We start from the raw sequence: 22,987 nt of genomic DNA, 5'->3' as shown, positions 1-22,987 counted from the left end.
TTTTACATCAGCAAGTAGCTTATCTTCTTTAGCAGAAAAGACTCTAAGGCTTACAAGGTAACAGTCCCAGCACTTCTGATTCCAATTAATACTGTACTGTTTTTCCGTTCAATAAACTCTCAGTTAATGCCTGGCTGTTTCTTCTTTCAGAAAAGACAAAAATCACTGAAACTTTTTGATGATTTGTGCTTCATGCTCTTTAATATCAATTATGTAAAATAATACAAAGAATTATATTTTTTGAGGAGTGAAATGGTGTAATTAATCATCTTTTTGAAATCTGTTTACTTGCAGAAGCTCTGGTGCACCAACAAATTGAGAGTTGACAATATGCATTGTTCCTAAAGTGCCCAAATGCCGTAGTAGCCTAAGTGCCATGTGATAATAGTGGGCTGTAGACTCCTGTTTTATGTTTATGTAGTCTCAGTCACTCATCTGTTAGTTATGAAATTATTGCAATCTAATCCCATTCACCTTGTCATGGATTCTTTTCTTCCTTATTGTGAGAGCTAACAGAGCTGCTGCTGCTTACTCTACAAATGAGCATCTGTTAACAGTGACAGTCCTGGGAAAAAGAAAGTATTTGCATTTACTTCTTGGGTGATATTATGGTTGTTTTCTTTCTCTTTGTCCTAGGTATTTCATGAACTCAATTTATACAATACAGCACAGTATTTCCCTCTGGTCAGAGGTTCCTTTGGTGTCTTTCAGGTATGACTAAAATAAGAAACTCTGATCTTTTTTTGGGGGTGGGACAGGCGGGAAGAGGGGATGGAGGGCATGGCGGGGCTTAACTTTGTGGTTTGTGTATTGCTTACTAAAATAAAAGATTATTAATGTTCCTTTTAAAGTTTGGGGCTGTAGACAACAGTCCACAGTTTTCATGGTTTTACAGGTTTTGAATTGTAATTTATCAGCATGTAAATAATCTGAATACAATTATATATGTTTATACATTCATAAGTATGTATTGTGTTATAGTGTCATCCCTTTTAAAATTTTTTTTGTCGTTATGGCAATATTCAGATTCAAATAACTGTGACTTCTATTGGTTCCTATGTATTACTTGTTTTAAGTGTATAATTACTCTAGAATTATGACTTTATTTTCTTAAAAAAAAAAAAAGCAAGGAAAAAAAATAAAATAGATGAGCACTCTTGATGTCCTGAATGTCCTGTATTGAGACAAACTGTATAAATTTTATCCAGAAATGCAGCCTTTGGGTATCAACTGATGCCATTCTTGAGGAGGATAAAGAACATTTTCTTTGTAAGTAATAAAAATAAATGAAGCCAAATCTAATTTACTGAGTGGGGAAGGAGATCTGTGGGTTAGGGCCCCTCTTAAGTCTTCTCACTGTAGTATTCATAAAGGCAACTTCCAACCTTGCAAAAGAGAACTGTTTTTAAGGTTCAAAACAAGTAAAACTCCTATAGGCACTATTTTGAGAACTTCACTTTTGCTGCTGTCCTGAGTGACCCTACTCATTAAGGAACTGAGAATCAATGAATGATATTCTTATTTGCAGTTTGAGATGCAGTTTTCATAGCAGTGGTTTGTCACTTTGTTGTATGTCGCAATATTATATCAGTTCTAGAAGCAGTCTGGAAAGGCTATGTAAAACCTTAATGTTCTTCTGAAATTTCATTTACTTAAGAAAAGAAATTAACAATCAAAAACCCAAGGAAAAAGAAATATTATGCAAAGTTCCTGATGTTGTGGAGTAGTGTTAACATATGTAACAACACTGTAGATTATACTGCAAACACTGTATTAATTTGATTTTTCTTAAACATAGACATTTGTAGGTAGGACAATAATTTTTGTTTTGTAGATGATGGAATGATACCCATAGAGGATGGCTTTGGTGATGATCTGCCAGTAGCTAGAGATGGACCTCTAGATTTCAGCACTCCATATGTGAGGACACATTTTCCAGAGACTTGGCTTTGGATCGATACCAAAACTAGGTATGAAATTAAAAGCAAATTGAAACCTATTTACTGTTTTTATTTTTTTGTTTTAGTATTGTTCTGCATTGGTACTGAAAACAGTGCTTAAAAATGTGGTATTATTTATATTCTGCTACCACCTAGAGGCCACAAGTGAGGTTGGAGGCCCACCAAATGAGGCATTTTACAACTGCACAAAGCAGAGTAATCCCCCACTTTCAGTTTCAAATGAAACAAAATAAAACCCTGGAGACAAAGATTTCTAAGATAGGAAACTATCTTCCATTTACATAAGGAGAACTGACTTGTAGGGAGACTTGGTGTTTTTCTGTTAAGTGCATGAGAAGATTGTGACCCAGAAACTAAAATCTGTTCTCATCTGCACCTAATTCAAGAAGCATTTCAAACTGTTAAACTGATAGTAAAATCTGACCTGTGTTGTGAGGCACAAATCTTGTATTCTTTTACAGCTAAGAAGTTAGGAAAACAGACTTGATTGAAGATTATTTTACAGGATCTGTAAAAGTTGATTAAGTGTAATTATCTTCAATTTATGTAATTCAAAATAATTTGATAATTTGTTCTAATCATTTTGATCCCATCACAAATATTTCTAAATGATTAAGAAGAAGAAAACAGTTAACCAACAGTTTTTCCTGCCAAGAGTTTGAACTTCATTTTTGATGGATTATTAATATACATATTTACTTACTCATGTCCATAAATAGATGCTTTTGAAAGTCATCTGTGTCCTTTTGCTATTAGATCCGATGCAGATACCACAATGGAAGTCACTGTACCTGATACCATCACATCCTGGGTAGCCAGTGCTTTTGTGCTTTCTGAAAACGGCAGTCTTGGAGTGACAACTGTTCCAGCAGAGGTAGCACATCGCTTGATGTTTCTCCTTTATATACTGATAACACTGTAGATTGTTAATTGGAACCTGCATTTTACTTCTAATAACAGCCTTCTCCTTATATCAATGAAGTAATTTCATGCGTATTCAAACTGTTCGGAAGACATTACAGTGAAATCCTATGTGGACATGGAGGTTGGGCACCAGGATGAGGTGGTTTTGCTGCCAGGTTCCTGTCTCCGTGGCTCTTTCAAGGAGAGTTTAGGAATTTAAGCTAAATTCAGCACTCGTCAGTTTAGACCTAAAACTTGAAATTTCCGGAATAGACATGCAGTTGTCCTAGCCTCACTCTATATTCGTGGAAGCAGCTTCTTAGAGAATGCTATTTGGATTGTTTAAAATAAGAATTACTTTTTGAAGTGTCGTTGTAGTTTTCATGCATTATGTAAAAAATCCTAGAGAAACTACGTTCCTAACTGGGACATCTCCACTTTAAGTGCCAAAGGTTAGAAAGGTTGAAAGTGCGCAGTACTAGGTCATAGATTTCCAACTGGATGCCTGTACTAATTAGAATTTAACTTGGAGACAACTCTTTACCCACTGAAATTTTCATCCCTCCAAATTCTTGTGGAGGAGTATCTTTCAGGCTGTAAACCCAGATACAGACTCAGATTTGTAGTTGGCTGATATACCAGATACAAACCATATGCTTTGAACATCCTGGTCAAAACACCACAAAATTTGGAAACAGATCTATATTTTGTGGCTGAGAGTCCTTTGAGACTGTAATCATGATTCTTGTTTCTTCCACTTAGCTTGGCAGAGAGGGGACGGAAAGAGGAATTGTTTGCTGATTCAAACTATATGAAAATATATACTTGGTCCCTCACTCTCAAATATGAGAAAGCTACAAATAAAACAGATGTTGAGCTTATTCCTTAACTATAATCACCAACATACACTGCTCAGTGCTTCACTCTCATTGGGATGTTTAGATTGTGTTTGGAGTTCCATATGGCTGAAATATGTTAATCAGTACCATACAAAGAGACAAATAAAAGAAATGCACAAAAACCGTGATGGAGAAATAAATAAGTGATATCTGCACGTTTAGTGTCATTTACTGCTTTGGATCTATTTTTTACATGTCTTTTAGTACACAAAGTATTGATAATTTCACCTAGTGTTTTATTTTAAGATACTGAAATATTTCTGATTGTTAAAATTTAGTATTGCAGGAGGTTAAGAGGAAAAAAAATCAAAGGAAATAGGCATCTAGTGAAAACATTGAGTAAGAACTAACAAAAAATTATCTTTTAAAACTTTTCTAATGATAAAAGACTTTTTTTTTATCACTGGAAGCTTTAGCAAACAACTTAAAATATTTTTTTTGATATTTGTTGGCTAGAAAGAAATCTGAGGATTTTCTGGATCTGAAACTCAAAATACTTAGAAGAATTTTTTAATGAAAACTGAATTAAAGCCATTTTTAGTTGACATTTCTCTAATAATAGATATCATGCTTCAGTCATTCTTAATGTGCAGATGTTCATAAATGGTGAAATCCCATTGAGCTTGATGTGAGCTTACCACTGCCTTCCTAGAGCCAAGACTTGGTCCAAAAGTCTCTGTTAACAGATAAAATAATCACTTTCTGACAGATTCCTGCAAGTTGTTTCTGTTTTAATTAAGAAAAGATGTATTATTAGAAGTATAATCAAAAACTTACGCCACACAAAATAACATATCATACTTACGTGCTGGTCTGGAATTACAGAATTAGGGAAAGTCAGTTATTTTGGATTCCAACACACGTCTGTACTGACATGGATGTAGGTCAGTGGACAGATTCAGAATCCTTGTGTGTTCAAAATAGTTGTGTTTACTTGTGTGTTCAGAATAGTTCATAGTAGCTTTAATGGTACTCTGGACAGATCGCGGCTTTCCAACTTGCAGGATGATAGTTTCTTAGTCTCAATTCATCTTCTCTTGTCAGAATTTGCCATGTCGAAGCTACCAGGAGTCCAGCAGCTTTCATCTTAGTGGCATTATAGAGTTCCAACAAAGGTGCTTGTATGCAGAAGGGATCCTTGGCTTTTGATTCAGCCCTGTAATAACACTTTTTGTTAGTTGTAGAGTAATGTAGTTGAGTGTAGTTGAGTTGAGTGTCCTAGAGTGTGAGTGTGAGTAATGATACTCTCATAAGAATTTAAAAGTGAGAGTCTAATCAGAAGACATGCTATGTAGTCATTTTCTCACTAGTATCTGATTGTAGGGATTCACTGTTTTGTGCTGATCTTGTTTTGCAGCTAGAAGCTTTTCAACCTTTCTTCATTTTCCTGAACCTTCCATACTCTGTCATCAGAGGAGAGCAGTTCATTTTGGAAGTGAATATCTTTAATTATTTGAAAGAAGAAGCCGAGGTAAAGTAACAGTCTCTCTGTTCTCTGTACTTGAATATTAGCAGACACTGAAGGGAGTGCATTAGGGATGAAAATCATAACTTTCTCTTGTGAGATCTTCAGTGAGCGTATTGTAAGGCTGAATCTCTATATACAGCTTAAAAAGGCAGCTTAAATTTTCTTCAAAATTTATGCGTTATTGCAAATGTTACTGTATTTTACAGGTTAGTGTGATCCTGGATATGAATGATGCTTTTGAAATTATTCTAACATCCAATGAAATAAATGCTACAGGAAATCAACAGTCTATATTTGTACCAAGTGAAGATGGGAAAACTGTTCAATTTCCAATCAAACCAAAACAGCTGGGAGAGATTCCTATCAAAGTGACAGCGATATCATCTGCTGCTTCTGATGCTATCATCCAAAAAGTTTTAGTAAAGGTAAACAGTCTGCAGCTTGGCTTGTTCTACAAATAAATTGCTCTGTAAAATACAATGGACTGTTACAAAGAAGCAAACCAGTATACTTCTCATTTTCTCAGATTGGTTTCAGGTCAGATGGCTTGAAGCTGAAAGCACTTTTAAAATAAATTCTTTAGATCTCCTTCCAGAATTGAAAATATAGATCTGTTCTATAGCTGATCATGTGTCAAATGCTTCTGAAAGCAAGGCAAAACCTATTTTCACATCAATGAATTAATGTTGCTACAGTTAGCTTAACAATCTAGGATGGTAAAGTGGATCATGTAATTCTATTATGGATAAGTGCAATGAATTTCTTAGTGCACCTAGCTTAGTTCAAAGCCTACTTTTATGAACATTTCTCTGTTATGTTAGTGATGAAAGTTTAGCCCCCAGATTTTCTTGATGAACTAGAGGCTTTTGGATGAGATTTGCTTAACTTTTGACATCTAACAGTTTGAGTCATGTTGAGCTCCATTTCAGTGAAAGATGATAGGCACTTTTACATCTCATCCTAAAATACCTACTTAAGATCCTAGAATCAGGAAATAGCTGATTTTAGAAGGGACCTCTCGATATTATGTAGTCCAATTTTCCTGGTCAGAGGAGGATCAACTATAGCAGAGTGATCAGGACTCTGTCCAGTCAGGTTTTTGAATGTATCCAAGGATGGAAACTTCTCAGCTTATCTGGGCAATTTGCCCTCTCCTGGACCCAGTACTCCAGAGGTCTCATCACAGCTGAGTAGGGGAGAAGGATCATCTCCCTCAACCTGCTGGCCAGGCTTTACATGATGTATCATGGATACAGGATAAAGTTGGATGCCCTTGCTACAAGGTCCTTTTTTTGGCTTATGCTCAAGTTGGTGTCCAACAGCTCTCTCAGGTCCTTTTCTGAAAAGCTGCTTTCCAGCTTGGCAGACCTTAGCATGTAGAGGTGCATGGGGTTGTTCCTCAGCAGGTACAGGACTTGTCATTTCCTTGTGCTGATCTTCATAGATAGAATGATAGAACCTGCTCCAGTGCTTCACTACCCTGAAATGAAGAATTTCTTCCTAATATCTAACTTAAATTTCACCTCTTTTAGTTTAAAGCCATTCCTTCTTTTCCTATCGCTATTGGACCATGTAAAAAATGGGTCCCTCTCCTGCTTGTAAGCTCCCATCATCTATGCCTTTGTTTTCAGATTTCATAGATTTTTCTTTCTGCCAATTTCTTACCCATTGTTTAGGATTTCCATACTGATAGCACATTTCTCGAGGATGACAGGTTAATTGAATTATGCTCTAAAGGTGCTGATTTACCTCTCTAATGAGACAGGATCATAAAATTGCACTACTTCAGACTATGATAAACATATGAAGTAAGTGATGTGAATTTCAGCACAGCTGTTTGTAGAACCTTAAGGCTGAAAGTTGAGGTTCTTCTAGATTTTGTTATTTGCATCTGCATTTCTGTATCTGTACTTACCCACAACTAACTCAGCCTTGTCCATCGTGAGGAGCAAGCTCTGGCCAGCTGGATTCTGCTAAGTGGGTCTTTTTCTTTTTGTTTTGAGGGCCCATTTTTGGACCCACTAGAAGGCTTTTGTTTTATAGCATAGCCCTCTTGTTGGACATCTCAAAATCACTGTCCTGCAAGTTAATTCTGGAAGGAGCCACTGATTGCCCTTTCTATTGAAGCTCAGTTGTGCTGAAGAGAATAAAATCTTGTTGGACTAAGTCTAGGCTGAGAAGAGAAATCCATTCATTTTCTCTACTTTGAAGACATTTTTTCTCTCCAAGAGACTTGCGTGCATGAATGAACGGAACCTTTGAACTTACAGTGATGAACTTAAGTGGTGTAAAGTCGTCTTTGTATGACAGGCTGTAGGATTGCAAACAGCATGGAAGAGAGCACTTCTGGCCTTGGCATATACTTGATCATGGAGCTCTGTGCTTGTCATTGAGCTCACTAGAATCAAAGATGCTTTCAATGACTTTGTGTGTATTTTTATAATTAACACGTGATTGCTAGAAGCAAATAATGGAAGCAGGTCTTTATTATAAAAACATTTATGTGTCAGTTCAGATGGGCCAATTTCTCAGGTTCTTGATGTGTTAAGAAGCAGCACAAAGTATCTCCCAGAATTTTAGGTGCATCAGCACAGTAAGCATGTAGTTCCAGTTCTAAAAGCAACAACCTATTGGAAATTATAACAATCCTCTGTTTATTTTGGTAGGCTGAAGGATTGGAACAAACGTATTCTCAGACACTCCTTTTGGATTTAACTGGGGGTAAGCAACAAGCAGTGACAAAAACTTTGGATTTCACTTTTCCTTCTGATGTTGTAAGTGGTAGTGAAAGAGTTCAAGTCGCTGCTATAGGTAAGAATTATTTTGTTCTGTTTCCATCTCTGTTACTGGTCAGTTGTTTTTTGTTGTTTTAAGTATAGTTTGCTGTCTGCTAGGCTTTTTCTGAACTCAGTTAGTATCAAAGATGTAGCATGAAGATACAGCATGCCACTGCTTTTGGAAGTTGAGAGTACCTGTATTCCATGTGGATGTGAAAGGATTGGTCTAAATTAGCAGTTTGACATCTGTGACATCCTGTTGCAAGTGGTCATCGCATTTATTATAATTCAGTTGCTGGTTTCTTCTGTACTGCAGAGGTGTGAATAGTAACTGAAAGCAGTAGACTGTCAAGTAGAGCAGGGATGTTGGTATAATATCCTGAACTACCATAACAGGGTTTGCTAGGACTTCTCTACTGAAAGGCCTTTCTAAGATTTTGCCCTGGGTGGCTGTTGCTTCTTAGGTTTTTAGGAAACTATTAATTTAATTTAATCCCTATGTTAATGGGATAAATCATTAGTTAATAATAATTTCTCATCCATTGAACTGATCATGAGATGACTGTATGGATGGAGTGCATTATTTATTTATTTTATTTACAATATTGTGGTATTAAGTATCCTTTTTCAGAGTTAAAGAGACTGTCAGGCTTTAATAAGGAAAGTCCTGCAAAGTTTGCTAATATTCTGTTTAGATTCTGCTTGTCTGAAGAATAAAGCCTAAAACTCGACTCATAGTTGGTCCTAGGCTTTGATAAATCTGTGTGAGAGGAGAAATACAGGAAATTTGAAATACGAACAGTTGCTGAAACATTCTCCTGGAAGGAATATATTTTGTTTTTTTTTCATATGGAGTCTGTTTGAAATTATTGTGTAGTTGGGAAGGTCAGTAAAGTTCTATGAGGAGATTGGTCAGTGAGCAAAAAGCTGATAATAAGACTGTGTGTGGTTAATGCAGTTTTCTGCCTGGATAGTGGTGTTGAGCACAAGTATTCCCAATGTATTAAATTTTTTCATAGTTTAGCTGATACCATCCTTTATGTGTTAGACGTGTTTATTTGAATTACATTTTAATTTTATCTTCCAGGCGATTTACTTGGACCTTCAATCAATGGTTTGTCATCATTGATTAAGATGCCGTATGGCTGTGGTGAACAGAATATGATCAATTTTGCTCCAAATGTTTATATTTTGCAATACCTTACTAAAACGAGACAGCTGAGAGAGGATATTCAATCAAAAGCATTATCATTTATGAGAAAAGGTCTGTATGCTTAAAGGACATTTTACGTTTTCAAGAACTCTTCCTAGCTAGAGTATCTGTGACTTTGTACTTGGTATTTGAAAGACTACTTTGCTGGTGTCATGCAACCTGGAAATAAACTCTTTTTTCTCTTTCTTCTGGGATAACAGAATTGAGGAGCAGACAATTCTGTTTACAAGGAAAATTTTCTCCAAAACATATACTGTTTCTATGTAGGTATTTTTCAGAGGAAAAGTGCATTTTAGAAGGTGATTTTTGTGCTTTTTTTGTTATTGATACTTCCTAGCTCTTTTTTTTGCTTGAACTGTGTATGAACAAACATTTGATGCATGTGAGGTACAGTGGGTCAAAATTAGCAATCCTCATTAGGCAAAATTAGGCACATTCTTATCCTTCCATGTCCTTGCAGAACTCTAGGAATTATGTTCTTGTGGTTGATGTTTGCCCACCCAAGTTTTAGACTTGATCAGAAATGAACTCTGTGCTGGACATCAGAAAGTGGAATATTTTAATGGAAAATGGCTGTATGTTTTGATTTGAAAATACTCCAGAGCATCACGAAATGTGGAGAACATAGTTGTATTGTGCTTCCTTGTGCCTACTGGGTCAGACAGTATCCATGATGTACTACTTATCCTTAGTTTGAGCTGTAACTTTCATAAAATCAGTTTTCAAAAGGATTATAATGAAGGTGAATTTAAAACATAATTTATTTCACATGTCAAAATGCACTAAATATCTGAAGCAGTGACCACATAATCTGAAGTAAATATAATTAATTTTAAAACTAAATGTTAGTGGGAAGAAGGACCCATGGCTAGCAGTGGTTGCTTTCCTTTATCAGATTTTGTTTACCTAGAACAAAGCCAAAATGAAAGAAAAGTTGAATTTAAAATAAATTCCTTCAGTTCTCAAAATGACAGATCTCATCTTGAAATCACTTCTTCAGAAATAAAAAGTCCTTTTTGTCCTGAAAGCTTAGAAGCTAGACCCAGGCAAGCACTGAGCTGAAGCTGTATTTTCAAGCTGTTCGAAACATGAGACCTTTAGGTCTTTCACATATTACTGAACTCCTTTCCATCCTGATGTACTCTTCTGTTAGCTTGGCTTAGCTAACCTACATCTTCTGGGTTTCAGCCAGTCCTCTGGAAGTACTAGCGTACATCTTCGTAATAGGATCCTTCTTTTCCTTGCCTTTCCAGTTGTATGTGTTGACATTTAAAGTATTGTTTTTCACATCTGATTGAGTGTCCATTGGAATGAATGCAGTGGTTCACAGCCCTCAGATCTATTGTTTCAACATTTCTACAGACTTTCTTGTGTTAGATATGCTCGTGTTTGAAGTTTTTTTTTTTTTTTTTTTTTTTTGCGTGACTGCATAGAGCTTGACATTAAAAGAAAGCAAAAGCAAAAAGACTATAGGAAATATATAGGAACCTCCATCTGGTTCTGCTCATCTTTCCAATCCTTCCCAATCCTAGTAAATTCAGAGAATTTTTTTTTCTTATGCCTGCTCAGCAGACTTTGTTAAGTAAGCTGTTGGTCTTAGTTATTTTACACTACCATTGGGGTAGTGGCTATAATCCTTATTACTGCATATTTCCTGTTCAGTGAAGAAGCAGAAGACCTCAGCTTTGGACATTGCAGTCAGGTGTTTTTGAAGAGAAAGTGATCTGTTTGTATTTGAGGCTAAAACTTTGACAGCAATTTTTGCCACTTAATCGCTTTCTTTCTCTCACTCAAGATTGCTTGACTTTTCAAGATCATTAACTGAGTTGACAGATCCATCAATATGGGTAGGGATCACAAATTTTAATTATTTAGTTAACCACTGTTGTTCTACTAAATACATTTAGAAAAGCTTTTTAAGTGGAAGTTGTAATTTCAAACAGTTTTAAGAAGACAATAACTAAACTTGATACTACTGTACTGGTAAAACATAGCAGTTCAGATTCATAGAATCATAGAATCATAGAATCACCAAGGTTGGAAAAGACCTAAAAGATCATCCACTCCAACCGTTCACCTATTACCAATAGTTCCCACTAAACCATGTCCCTCAACACAACATCCAGTCTTTCCTTGAACACCCTCAGGGTCGGTGACTCCACCATCTCCCTGGGCAGTCCAGTCCAGTGCCTGACCACCCTTTCTGAAAAGTAATACTTCCTAATGTCCAGCTTGAATCTCCCCTGCCGTAGCTTGAAACCATTCCCTCTGGTCCTATCACTAATGACACGAGAGAAGAGGCCGACCCCCAGCTCACTACATCCTCCCTTCAGGAAGTTATAGAGATCAATAAGGTCTCCCCTGAGCCTCCTCTTCTCCAGGCTGAACATTCCCAGCTCCTTCAGCCTCTCCTCATATGGCCTGTGTTCCAGACCCCTCACCAGCCTTGTTGCCTTCCTTTGAACACGTTTCAGGGCCTCAATGTCTTTCTTGCAGTGAGGGTCCCAAAACTGGACACAGTACTCGAGGTGCGGCCTCGCTAGTGCTGAGTACAGGGGAACAATCACCTCTCTGCTCCTGCTGGCAACACTGTTTCTGATGCAAGCCATGATGCCATTGGTCTTCTTGGCCACCTGGGCACACTGCTGGCTCATGTTCAGCCAAGCATCAATCAATACTCCCAGGTCCATTTCCTCTACACTGTCCTCCAGCCACACCGCCCCAAGCCTGTAGCGTCGCCTGGGGTTGTTGTGGCCGAAGTGCAGGACCCAGCATTTGGTCTTGTTGAACCTCATCCCATTGGCTTCAGCCCAGCTCTCCAGCCTGTCCAGATCCCTCTGTATGGCTTTGCTACCCCCAGGCAGATCCACACTTCCAGCCAATTTGATGTCATCTGCGAATTTACTAAGGGTGCACTTGATGCCCTCATCCAGGTCATCATAATGATTCATAGAATCATAGAATCATCAAGGTTGAAAAAGACCTCCAGGATCAACGACTCCAGTCATTTCCCTATCACCAATAGTTCCCGCTAAACCATGTCACTCAGTACACATCTATATGTTTCTTGAACAGCTGCAGGGACAGTTACTCTACATCCTCCCTGGATAGCCTATTCCAGCACCTAACTATTCTTTTGGAGAAGAATTTTTTCGTAATGCCCAATCTGAATCTTCTTTGGCACAATGTAAGGGCATTCCCTCTTGTCCTACTATTAGTTACATGGGAGAAGAGGCCAACCCACACCTTGCCACAACCTCCCTTCAGGTAGTCGTAAAGAGTGATAAAGTCTCCCCTGAATCTGTCCAGACTGAACAATCTCAGTTTCCTCAGCTGCTCCTCATAAGGCTTGTGCTCCAGTTCCCTCACCAGCTTCGTTGCCCTTCTCTGAACATGCTCCATGGACTCAATGTCTAGGATGGATCTTATGGGTCCTATTTATTAAGATACCCAGTATTTGCTTGTTGTTCCTTTCTGTAGAACTTAATAATGTAAATAAATAAAATCTTGCTTAAGCTTTTCCTTCTGCCTGCCTGGGTCAGTATTCTGTGTATGAATGTCAGATGTTAGACTAATGAATATTTTTTCTTAATTATAATAACCAATATAAAACAGCCAAGAAATAAACAAGGAGGGAAGAGAAGAAAACACATATTGAGAAATGCTATTATTAAATACTATTGTTGTTCTGAATACACAAGTAGTAAGCAAAATGTACAGGAAGGAAGGTTTTACAGATCAGAAGCTACATTGAGAAGAATATTTGTGGAGCTCTTTATTAATAATATTAATGAACATTGGATCTGCACTAAAGTCAGCTCTTGAAAAAGGACATTGTGCCTGGTCATGAGCAGGTAGTCAGCTTTTGTGACCCTTTTACTTATAGGTATTCAGCAATCAAGATAAAGTACACTTGTTCTGGATATTAAGAAATCTTTTCATGCTGCTTAACCAGGTCTCTCTTGTGAAGTTCTTTTAGTTACTGATGAAACATTTTGTTCATTTTCAGAACAGCCTCTTCCAGTATGCTTTCTGATAGCAAGTTCTTTGATTTGCCCAAAATAAACTGATGAAAGTGTCTGCTTTTCAGCAGCATTTGTAACTCGTAGATGCTCTCATGCCTTTCCGGTTGGAAAATACTTAATTTCTGCTTGTTCTTTTGTCTGCTGGAGAAATAAAATGTCTCTCTAGTTACATGACTTCAGTATTTTAGCTCTTTGAGGAGCTGAGCTATAGATGTAGTCTGCACTTGCTGTGCTTCTGGAGCCACTGAGTTATAAGGCTGTGCCTCTACCCTGCACTGTCCCATCTGGGTGGTGGATGAGTGGGAATCATAGAACATCCTGTTTTGGAAGGGACACAGAAGGGTCAATGAGTTCAGTGGGAATGGGAGCTCTCTAAGTCTATTTTTGTAGATAGCTCTTTCACATTACTGTTACCTGCTTTCTTATAGTTTGCTACATGGTTTTTGTGTATTTTTATAGATTTGAGAGATATTTTATTCAGGTTCTATTCTTCATATCCTTAGAAAGTGCTTTGCTTCATGTCAGTAGGAAGTTTATACCGGAACCCACAAAAGAGGAATGTGTTCAATACCTATCTCTGCTCTTTCACTCCAGGATATCAAAGAGAGCTGCTTTTCCAGAGGGATGATGGCTCTTTTAGTGCCTTTGGAAATGAAGATCCCTCTGGGAGCACATGGTAAGTAGTTCTGCCAGATTCACTTTGGAATTTGACTGTTTTAGATACTTCCCAAGACTAGATTTTTTTTGTGAAGCTGCTAAAATTTTCCAGCTGTATTAGCCTTCTGCCTGGTTTTCATTAGGCGTTTAGGCCAACTCTAAGGTCGTTCTGCTGGATAGCTTGCTGTCAAGGTCAATATTAGGGCTGGTCTTTTTAATTTTACAAAAGATGAACAATGAATTATTTTACCCATGGGAGTAGCTGAATGAAATGCCTTGAGATGTTCTGCTGGAGAGGATAGCTTACCAGCATGCAGGAAACTTAAAACTCCTTTGGAAAAAGAAAAGCTAGTTAAGGCTACTCAGAGTTTGGTTTCTTGTCACAACAACAAGGGTGAAACATTGTTAACTGTATAAAAGCAGAATGTCAAGTAGGCATTTGTTTAAATCACTATTGCAATCTCTGTAAACCAGAACTCTTGAGTGGTGGAAACATATTCCAGTTTTACTCTTGGGTGCATTGTATTTATGCATATATTGAGAAAGTGCCCTGGTATATTCCTGGGCCTGGGAGTGTAAACCACACTGCTGCTTAAATAACAGCATAGTCTTTGGTAGCCTTCTGACCCTGACACTCTCTTGACACCTTCCAGGTTATCCCCACATGTTGTTTGGGAAGAAGAACCCTGATTTAGAAAGTAGTTCACTGGTGTAGGTACTAGCTGATTGGTGGTAAATGTCTTCAGAAAAAGTTGGATGGGGCCCCGGGTAGCTGGATCTGGTATAAAATGCTGAGGTTGGTGGCCCTGCGTGCGGCAGAGGGCTTAATGATCCTTGAGGTCCCTTCCAACCCAAGCCATTCTATGATTCTGTGAAGCAAATTCCAGGCACATTTGACCTACCAATATAGATGTGTTGAATATGTCCAACTGCTCTAAGGTTTTTGAGTAATAGAACAGCCTATTTTCTGCCTTAAGAACCAGTATTTAAGTGCCACAGACATATTTTTAGTTCTCTAGTAATTATCAGGAATTGAGACCACTTAAAGCATTATATACTTAAATGCGACTCTACAGAGAACAGACAGCTTTGTCTGAAAGTTTCTCAAAGGAAGAATAACATTAATTACATTGCTTATAATTGCAGTTGAAACAATTTAGGGCTTAATGGTCACTATTGCCTCAAGTAGATTTTTGCTTTTCTCCAGTCTGGATACTGAGGACTCTCTGAGGAATTCTCTGTGAGGTGATTAGAGGTACTGATAGGTAAAAAAAAAAAAAAAAATAAAATTGTCCCCCTTGCATATTCTACACCTTGTTTTTGAGACTGTAAATTCAGTGTAGAATTCCACCTTAAGAAACATAGTAAATATAATTGTGAAAGCTAGAAAGATAAACAGATAGAAGTTCCAGCACTTTGTTTAGCTAATCTACATTTGATTAGTTTACATGTGTGTTTGTGCTTCAGCATGTTACCAGCTTCAAATAAAACTGTTTCAATTACTCTTTCACTTACTTGCTCCATTCTTCCGGAGTGAGTGAGCACCCTTCACCAGTTTCAGTAGGATTTGTATTAGATGCAGTATTGATGAAGTGGAAAATGAAGATAATTTATCTTTATTAGCAACCCCGCTAGATATATAGTGCAGTAGCATGTTACATAAATGCACATTTAGCAAAGAAAGAAGTCAAAGTAGAACTTCAGATTATTAATGAATAAAACAAGTGCTGTTTTGGTGATGTCGTTAGAGGGATAATTGTGATAACTACTATCACACTTATAGTTTGCAGTAATGCAGTTATGATTTTGCCACTTTAGCTTAGCAACAGAAGGCAAGAGAGCAATATTTGAATAAAGTTAAACAAATACTGACAGAGACTTGGATAAATAAAGACAAACAAAGACTTGGAGCATATATAGTCTGTAGTTATTTTTGAAATGTAACAGCTGCAAAAGGAATTATCTTTAGGAACAAGGAAATAGCTTCATTTTTTTGTGGATTAAGCTTAGTCTCCTTTCTTGTCTGGATAAAGCACGTATTTTCCTCTGTGCTTGGAAGCTGTGTATTGAGTATTTTATACATCATCATATTCTTACATTATGTTAAACAGAAGTTAACTTTGTCATATTTCATTAACATTTTCCTCCAGGTTATCAGCTTTTGTATTAAGATGTTTTTTTCAAGCTCGTCCATTCATAGATATTGACCAAGATGTACTCATGGATACAGCAAAATGGATTGTTGGACATCAGAAGTCAAATGGAGAATTTCAGGAACCTGGCAAAGTATTACACAGTGACCTTCAAGGAGGCACCAATAATCCAATCACCCTCACAGCATATATCATGTCTTCCCTCCTTGGGTTCCAAGATAAAGAGGTATTGGAATTCATAAACAGAATTTACAGTTTCTGGAATACTTCATAAATTCTCATACTACCTGGCAAACACCTGGTAGTTTAAAGAAATAGAACATCCTGAATAAAGACAAAATGTAACCTTATTTGGTAAAATTTCCCTGTATTTTGGCTTACTAATTAAGACATTATGTGTTGTGAGGCAATCCATTTTTGCATACCTTTGCAAAATCTAAAGGCAATTGCCTTTAGCAAGAATACTATCATGCCTTCAGTCCAGGAACATAAAAAGGAATTTATGGGGGGAACTATCCGTAGAGGCATTCAGTCATTCAATCCATTTTCTTGAGATTACTAACATTCATAAGAGACAGTGCAAGGTTAAAAGCTTTGCCTCTGAGGTTTGTGTCTGTGATTCTGAGATTTTCAGTACTTGTTGGTTGTTGTTTGAAGATAGTAGTTTCTATTTCTTTACAAGCTTTTCTTTTACATTATAATAATATATATTCAGTATATGATCTTCATTTTCAGCATGCTTATGTCATTAAGAGAGCTACAAACTTTCTGGAAGATAAATTAAAAGAAGGCATTTCGGATAACTATACATTAGCACTTGTGACATATGCTTTGTCGTGGGCAAAAAGTACAAAAGCAAAGGAAGCCTTGAGTATGCTGAATGAGAGAGCAGAGCAACAAGGTATTGCACAACAGTCTTCTATGGTTGTACAGATGGATTTTTTTCAATTTTACATGTATATATAGAATTAGAGAAAAAGATAATCCTTCTTCAAAATTAAAGCTTGCTACATAAAATTGCTTAGGAACTTCAAATAAAGCTTTAATTCATAGCAAAGCTAAGCCTTTCTGTTTTAATTTCTGTGCTCTCGATGGGGGATGCTTGTCAAAGACAAGTCAAAGAAAGACTTGTCAGTTCTTTCATGTTATGTGCACTTGTAAGGTTAGTCTAATTAGACAGTTCAAGTTAACTATTTCAGAGTGGTTCTGATTGATCAGTAGGCTTCCAGGAGCAGGGTTGGGGGATGGTTAGTTGAAATAAGTATTGGAATGAAGAGATGAATCACATCTTGTGAGCTGATACAGAATTGTATTACATTTTCTGTAGTGACCAATAATCTCATCATATTTAGCCTCTTCCATGTTTAATATGACTGAATTTTGTTTCCTATTTTGGATGAAGAGCAGACTGTATAATAGTAATCAAAGATATCAAAGTTTTTTGTTTTTGTTAAAAATAATAACTATCCTCTTGAAAAAACTGAAGGATTTCATGTTGTAGACTGGAAACAGAGCCTCTTGAGTGTCCTTTCATGTTTTCTGAGCTAGGATTTTCTGAAGGGAGAATTTGCACTTTGTTCAAGAACAAACCTGTTGGGCAGCTGTAATGCCTGAAGTTCCTTCTCTAGTGAGCATCCCAGCAATGAGATTGCTTTTCTGCAAGGGCTCATTGACCTGAGCACTTCATATTGACAATAAAAGGTTCACATGAAGTTATGTATAAAATTAATTGAATTTAATTGGGGTTGACTATCTGGACTCCAGCTTTATTTATAACTATATTCAAAAAGTGCTGAGGAAGTACCTAAGACATTTTCCGGGCACACACCTAAACATTCATTTAATTTTAAAGAACATTGCTAGATCTCTCATGTAAGCATAAATTAAGTCTTAAATAAGACTTTTCTAGAAGTCCAAAGACTTCAGTCTGTGGATCTGAGATTATTTTGGTTTATTTTTCAGGAGAATTTCGTTTTTGGATAACACCTGCTTCTGAAATTTCCGATTCCTGGCAGCCACGGTCCATTGATATTGAACTTGCTGCATATGCTCTGCTCTCACACTTTCATCAGGACAGGCTGGAGGAAGGGATACCTATTATGAAATGGCTAAGTCAGCAAAGAAATCATCTTGGAGGATTTTCATCTACACAGGTAATATCTCAAGAGGCTTTGTTGTACTTTCAGAATGAGAATTATCTTCCAAAAAAAAGCCCAAACATTTGTTTTTAATTAGCGATTGCTGAGTTTTATTTTGCTGTTTTTTGCTGTATCAGCCTCGGTTGGATGCATGTTTGCATTCTTTGCAGGAGTGGCATCTTGAACATAGATTACCAATGTAATTAATGTTTAATAAAAAACAAAAGTAGAGAGTCACCTTAATTATTTAAAACACAAAACCCAAAAGATGCTAAGAAGATGCCCATGGAAAAGTACTTAATCAGATTTTCCAAGCAAGTATGATAAATATCTGTGCTTATGTGGCTTCCAAGGAGAGAAGCATCTTTCTATTCTTTCCATATGTGGGCTCTCAAATTCCTGAAAGGCTGTTAGCTAAGATAAGAAAGGGTTTTGGAGGAACAACCTATCTTAGTGCCTCTGTTGGCAACAGAATTTTGATGGACCGTGAAATTTGGAAGATTTCATTATCTCCAGGAGGTTTCCATGTTATTGAAGCCACATCTTGTAAGCTGTGCTAGCATCTAGAAAACTTAAATATTACTCTGGATTGTGTTAGTTTAAATTTTCTTTTAAATTAAGTACAAATGCTGATCACAATAAAATGTCACATATCTCTGTACTGCTCAGTACCATTCTATACAGACTATTCTTCCTTATTTTCGTATGTTGTTATTAATATGCGAGAAAATAGTTCAGTTAAATAAAATGTAATTCTCGGGAACTAGCCTGGTTCTAGTACTTTCCTAACATGTTAACTGATGCTTGTTATTTGAAGAGACTAACTGAAATACTAAATTGTTGAAAAAGCTTTTCTCCTTGCTCTTAGAAACAATTTTTACTTGAAAGTTTGAAATTGAAGTAGTGTATAATTTAACGCTGAAGGAGAATTTAAAAGATGAATTTAATCCTTTTGTTTTTCTGTAATCTGAAGTATTTTCATTTCAAAATTACTCCACATATCTCTGTGGATGCCTTTTATTAATTTATGGAAATTATCCCCCACTTCTTTTAGTATCTAGGATCATTTTAAAACAAACACTTGGAGTGTTTTCTTGCATGAGCTTATCACATTAGAAACTTAATATAAGGGCTGCTCCAAAAGTAATGTCTCCTATTTTATTATGTTGGCCCATGATGTCAGAGGTAGATGTTGATGGTATGGCAGAAAATGTTGAACTTTTCCTACAATATTCCGTTATATTTTGTTGCCATGTGACATATGGCAGCAGAAGAGCAGTCTGACAAAATGCTGTCTGACGTGGAATGTGGAGGTGTGTAACTGAATTCCTCTGTGTGGAAAAAATGACACCCACTGACATTCACTGGCTTGCTGAATTTTTATGGGACCAAACAGTGGACGTGAGCACAGTGAGGCAGTAGGTGGTGTGTTTCATCAGTGGCAAAAGGTTGTGAAAGACAAGTCACATTCCAGATGGCCATGCACAACTGTCACAACATAAATGAAGATTGTCCTAATTAGCTCATTTGTGCAAATTGGCTAACGGTTGTGACTATGTTAAAAAATAGTGTAATTTTTTCTATCAAATATGTCATTGTGCTCTTTATCTCTATTGTAGTTTCCATGGAAATAAATAGAGATGTTACTTTTGGAGCTACCTATGTATTTTGTGTGTATTTCATATATACAGGAATACAGTTCATACAACAAATAAAGTCTATCTGAATGCATATTGAAATGGTAGAGATGTGTAGCAATTGTTCAACACCTTTGTTGTTGAACGCCCAAATGAGGCCTTTGTGTCTGGACTGAGACCATATTTCCTAACTTTTTAGGCTGCATATTTGGTGTAGCATTGTCATACTCTACCATACACTTCCGTGTATCAGCTGTGAATGTTTTCTGATAAAAACCATTGTATATGCTTTCTGCTTTAGGGCATTATAAGGGATGCATTCATCTTCTGGCTCCTTGTCCTCTTGTTTTTTTTCACCTGTAATTATGCCAGTTATTTGAGCCTTGGGTTTGGTAGAGCTCTTAAATCACCTTCAACAATGATAGACAGCATTTCTAGGCATCTTGAATTCTTACTAAACTAATGACTACAAATGTAAATTCGACAAATGTAACCGTAAAAACTTGGAAAAGGCATGTCAAGGTATTCCTTTGTTTCTGCTTAGGTAATGACATACATCTTTCTACTTTCAGATGTTTAAGATTGGATTTTCCAACAAGATATTCAAGCTCTTAAGGCCTTTTAGATAGATTAGATATGTAAGTCTGATAGGTTGCTGTAATTTCATTCACTCCAATATGAAAAAGTTTTGTAAGTTTGAGCTTGGAAGACATATATTTTCAGCAGGAATCAACATATGAGTGTTCTGAGTAAAGACAGACTTGCTCAGATGTTCTGTGATCTGCTCTAAAGGAGTAATCATTTGTAAGTATGAGAACAAGACATTCTTTTAGGCCAAATATTGGCCTTCTACTGAAAAAGTCTTTCACTTCAAAGTATTAGTTCTTGTAGCCAATTAGTTGTATCTCTTCTGTCATACTGTGTTAAACAGTGGAGTTAAGATCATAGCCATAAAAGTTCAATGTGCAAGCAACTGCTGATAATCATCTGATGTTTCTGAATTTTAAGAAATCAGAGATGTAGATCATCTTGGGTAAGGATGTAGTATGGGAAGAAGAGCTGATTCTAATAATTAAGGAGTGGTTTCAGACCTATAACTTTACTTCAGTCATCAAGGAATCCTGAAAAATTGCTTTGGAGTGCTAGATATTTAGTTCTTAGTCACTATAAAAATCTACAAAATAGCAGAATAATTACTTTCTTCATCAGTTTTCTTCTCACTGTCTGCATTGTTTGTCATTTTGACTGTTGTAAATACCAGTGTGTCAAGTCCTCCACATAGCTTGCACAAAACTTCTTTCACCCGACTTTCCATCATGTCATGGTTTCTAAATGGTTCCTCTGTGTTTTGTGTCTCTTCTGCTCTGGAATCCTTCACACCAGTGGAATCCCAATGGACATGTGGATGCAGGTGTATGAAGACCATAGTGTAATCAACAAAAGGGGCAGTACAGAGACTGTGAACTCTCACAGGCGTTGTCTATAAAGTAGTTCATTATGCAGAGTTCTTCTGTTTAACACAGAAACATTTATTTCTTTCAACAGGATACTGTTGTGGCTCTGCAAGCCTTGAGCCTATTTGCAGCTCTTACCAGTGCACACAAAACAGAAATGGATGTAACAGTTACTGCAACTTCTTTGGAAAACCCAGAAATATTTTCAATTGACACTCAAAACCGTTTTCTGCTTCAAACCAAGGAGGTACTGTAGAAAGTGAGAAATACTTTTCTAAAGCCTGGTTCCTGAAAGTGATCTGAAAATACTGTTTTGGCCATCTGTTCTTCTTCCAGATTCCCCCGGTGCAACCGATGACAGTTACAGTTTCAGCAGAGGGAAGAGGATTTGCTGTCTTTCAGGTATGCAACGTGGTTATGTTTTCTAAGGATATGCTCGCTAAAAAGAAGGTGTATTGGAAGCTTTATAAAACATGTCAATAAGAACAACTTTCTGAAATATTTTAAACCAATGCCAAGATACTTTACTGCTTGAAAAATGCTGTGAACATAAGTTGTGTGGACATGCATATTAATGTGATTGTGTATGTTGGAGGGCCCTTTAATTTTGGAGGACTGACAGTTTTGGTGCACTTCATGGATCAGAATCATATCAAAGTGACCCCATCCTTCTGCAGAATTGCAGTGTCAGTTTGCAAGACAAAGAGCTGCAATGGTACACTGGCAGTCCCAAAGGTCACAGTTAAAAAAGTATGTGGACCAGGCATAGATAGCTCATCAGGCATCTATGATAAACCATGGAAGGCACAGATCTGTAGACAGCATGAGTACATTAGTAGCTACTAGAGCATTGGTGTTTTCTTTTTTTTATTGAAGTGTAATATAATAATAGCAGAAAAGCTAATGCAAAGAAAAATAAAAGAAAAAAATTAAAAAGTATTATGGTCAGGTTTTCCAGCAATTTTTATGCTGTTCTAAAATAGCATAAAAGACAGAATCAAACGGTCTTGCATACTTCCAACATTATTTGCTTAGTATCAACCAGACTGAGGATGTGACAAAGAGTGGAAGGAAAGTCTAATGATCCTCTTTCTGCCAATTCTGCAGGAGGCTGTTTCAGTGGTTTAACTTCAAATATGTTTATATTTTAAAAAGTAAGCTGGGGTCAGCACATATTGTACTTTAAATTAGCGAACTGTAAGCAGTCTTTTTATGCATTTCAGCTCCTTGCTCTTTCTACTTATTAAAAATTAAATTCCAATGAAATTATGCCTTCAAAATTTTCCCAATCTGTATGGGGCTGCTGAATTACGGCCTGAACCTTTGATTGATCCCCTGAGGCGAGCAATGAGTCAGCCACGGGAGCCCAGGTGAAGGCAATTCACCTGTGCTGGAGGAAGGGGTGGAGCCTGGCTTCACCTCTCCTAGACCCATTTAAGACCTGACTGCCAGTGGGGGAGGATCTCTCTGGAGATCTGCTCCATCAGGAGTTCATCTCACAAGCCCAGGACGGGGTGAGTGACTTTCTCTCATTTCCTCCAATATAAATTATATTAGCCAAGCTCCTGGATATATATATATCCAGGAATACTATCCTTCAGGAAGTATTGTAGCATGGTTTAATATATTTGGTATATATGGTGTATATGTGTATATATATATATATATATATATATATATATATATATATATATATACTACT

General features: G+C 36.9%; 1 protein-coding gene across 1 annotated transcript in view; it reads left to right on the top strand.

Annotated features, from left to right (window-relative positions):
• Positions 1 to 22,987, top strand: part of CD109 (CD109 molecule) — an 87,205-nt gene that overhangs the window by 43,633 nt on the left and 20,585 nt on the right. Inside the window, exons 16-29 of the mRNA XM_010707730.3 lie at positions 637 to 711; positions 1,209 to 1,269; positions 1,835 to 1,970; positions 2,718 to 2,835; positions 5,121 to 5,234; positions 5,438 to 5,656; positions 7,898 to 8,042; positions 9,096 to 9,272; positions 13,841 to 13,922; positions 16,054 to 16,282; positions 16,792 to 16,957; positions 18,019 to 18,209; positions 21,377 to 21,532; positions 21,622 to 21,687. Coding sequence (XP_010706032.1) covers positions 637 to 711; positions 1,209 to 1,269; positions 1,835 to 1,970; positions 2,718 to 2,835; positions 5,121 to 5,234; positions 5,438 to 5,656; positions 7,898 to 8,042; positions 9,096 to 9,272; positions 13,841 to 13,922; positions 16,054 to 16,282; positions 16,792 to 16,957; positions 18,019 to 18,209; positions 21,377 to 21,532; positions 21,622 to 21,687 — 1,935 coding nt within the window. The remainder of the gene's footprint in view (positions 1 to 636; positions 712 to 1,208; positions 1,270 to 1,834; positions 1,971 to 2,717; positions 2,836 to 5,120; positions 5,235 to 5,437; positions 5,657 to 7,897; positions 8,043 to 9,095; positions 9,273 to 13,840; positions 13,923 to 16,053; positions 16,283 to 16,791; positions 16,958 to 18,018; positions 18,210 to 21,376; positions 21,533 to 21,621; positions 21,688 to 22,987) is intronic.

The sequence above is a fragment of the Meleagris gallopavo genome, chromosome 2, assembly GCF_000146605.3.
Source record: "Meleagris gallopavo isolate NT-WF06-2002-E0010 breed Aviagen turkey brand Nicholas breeding stock chromosome 2, Turkey_5.1, whole genome shotgun sequence".
NCBI classification, from domain to species: domain Eukaryota; kingdom Metazoa; phylum Chordata; class Aves; order Galliformes; family Phasianidae; genus Meleagris; species Meleagris gallopavo.
This window is presented reverse-complemented; position numbering and strand designations above follow the sequence as displayed.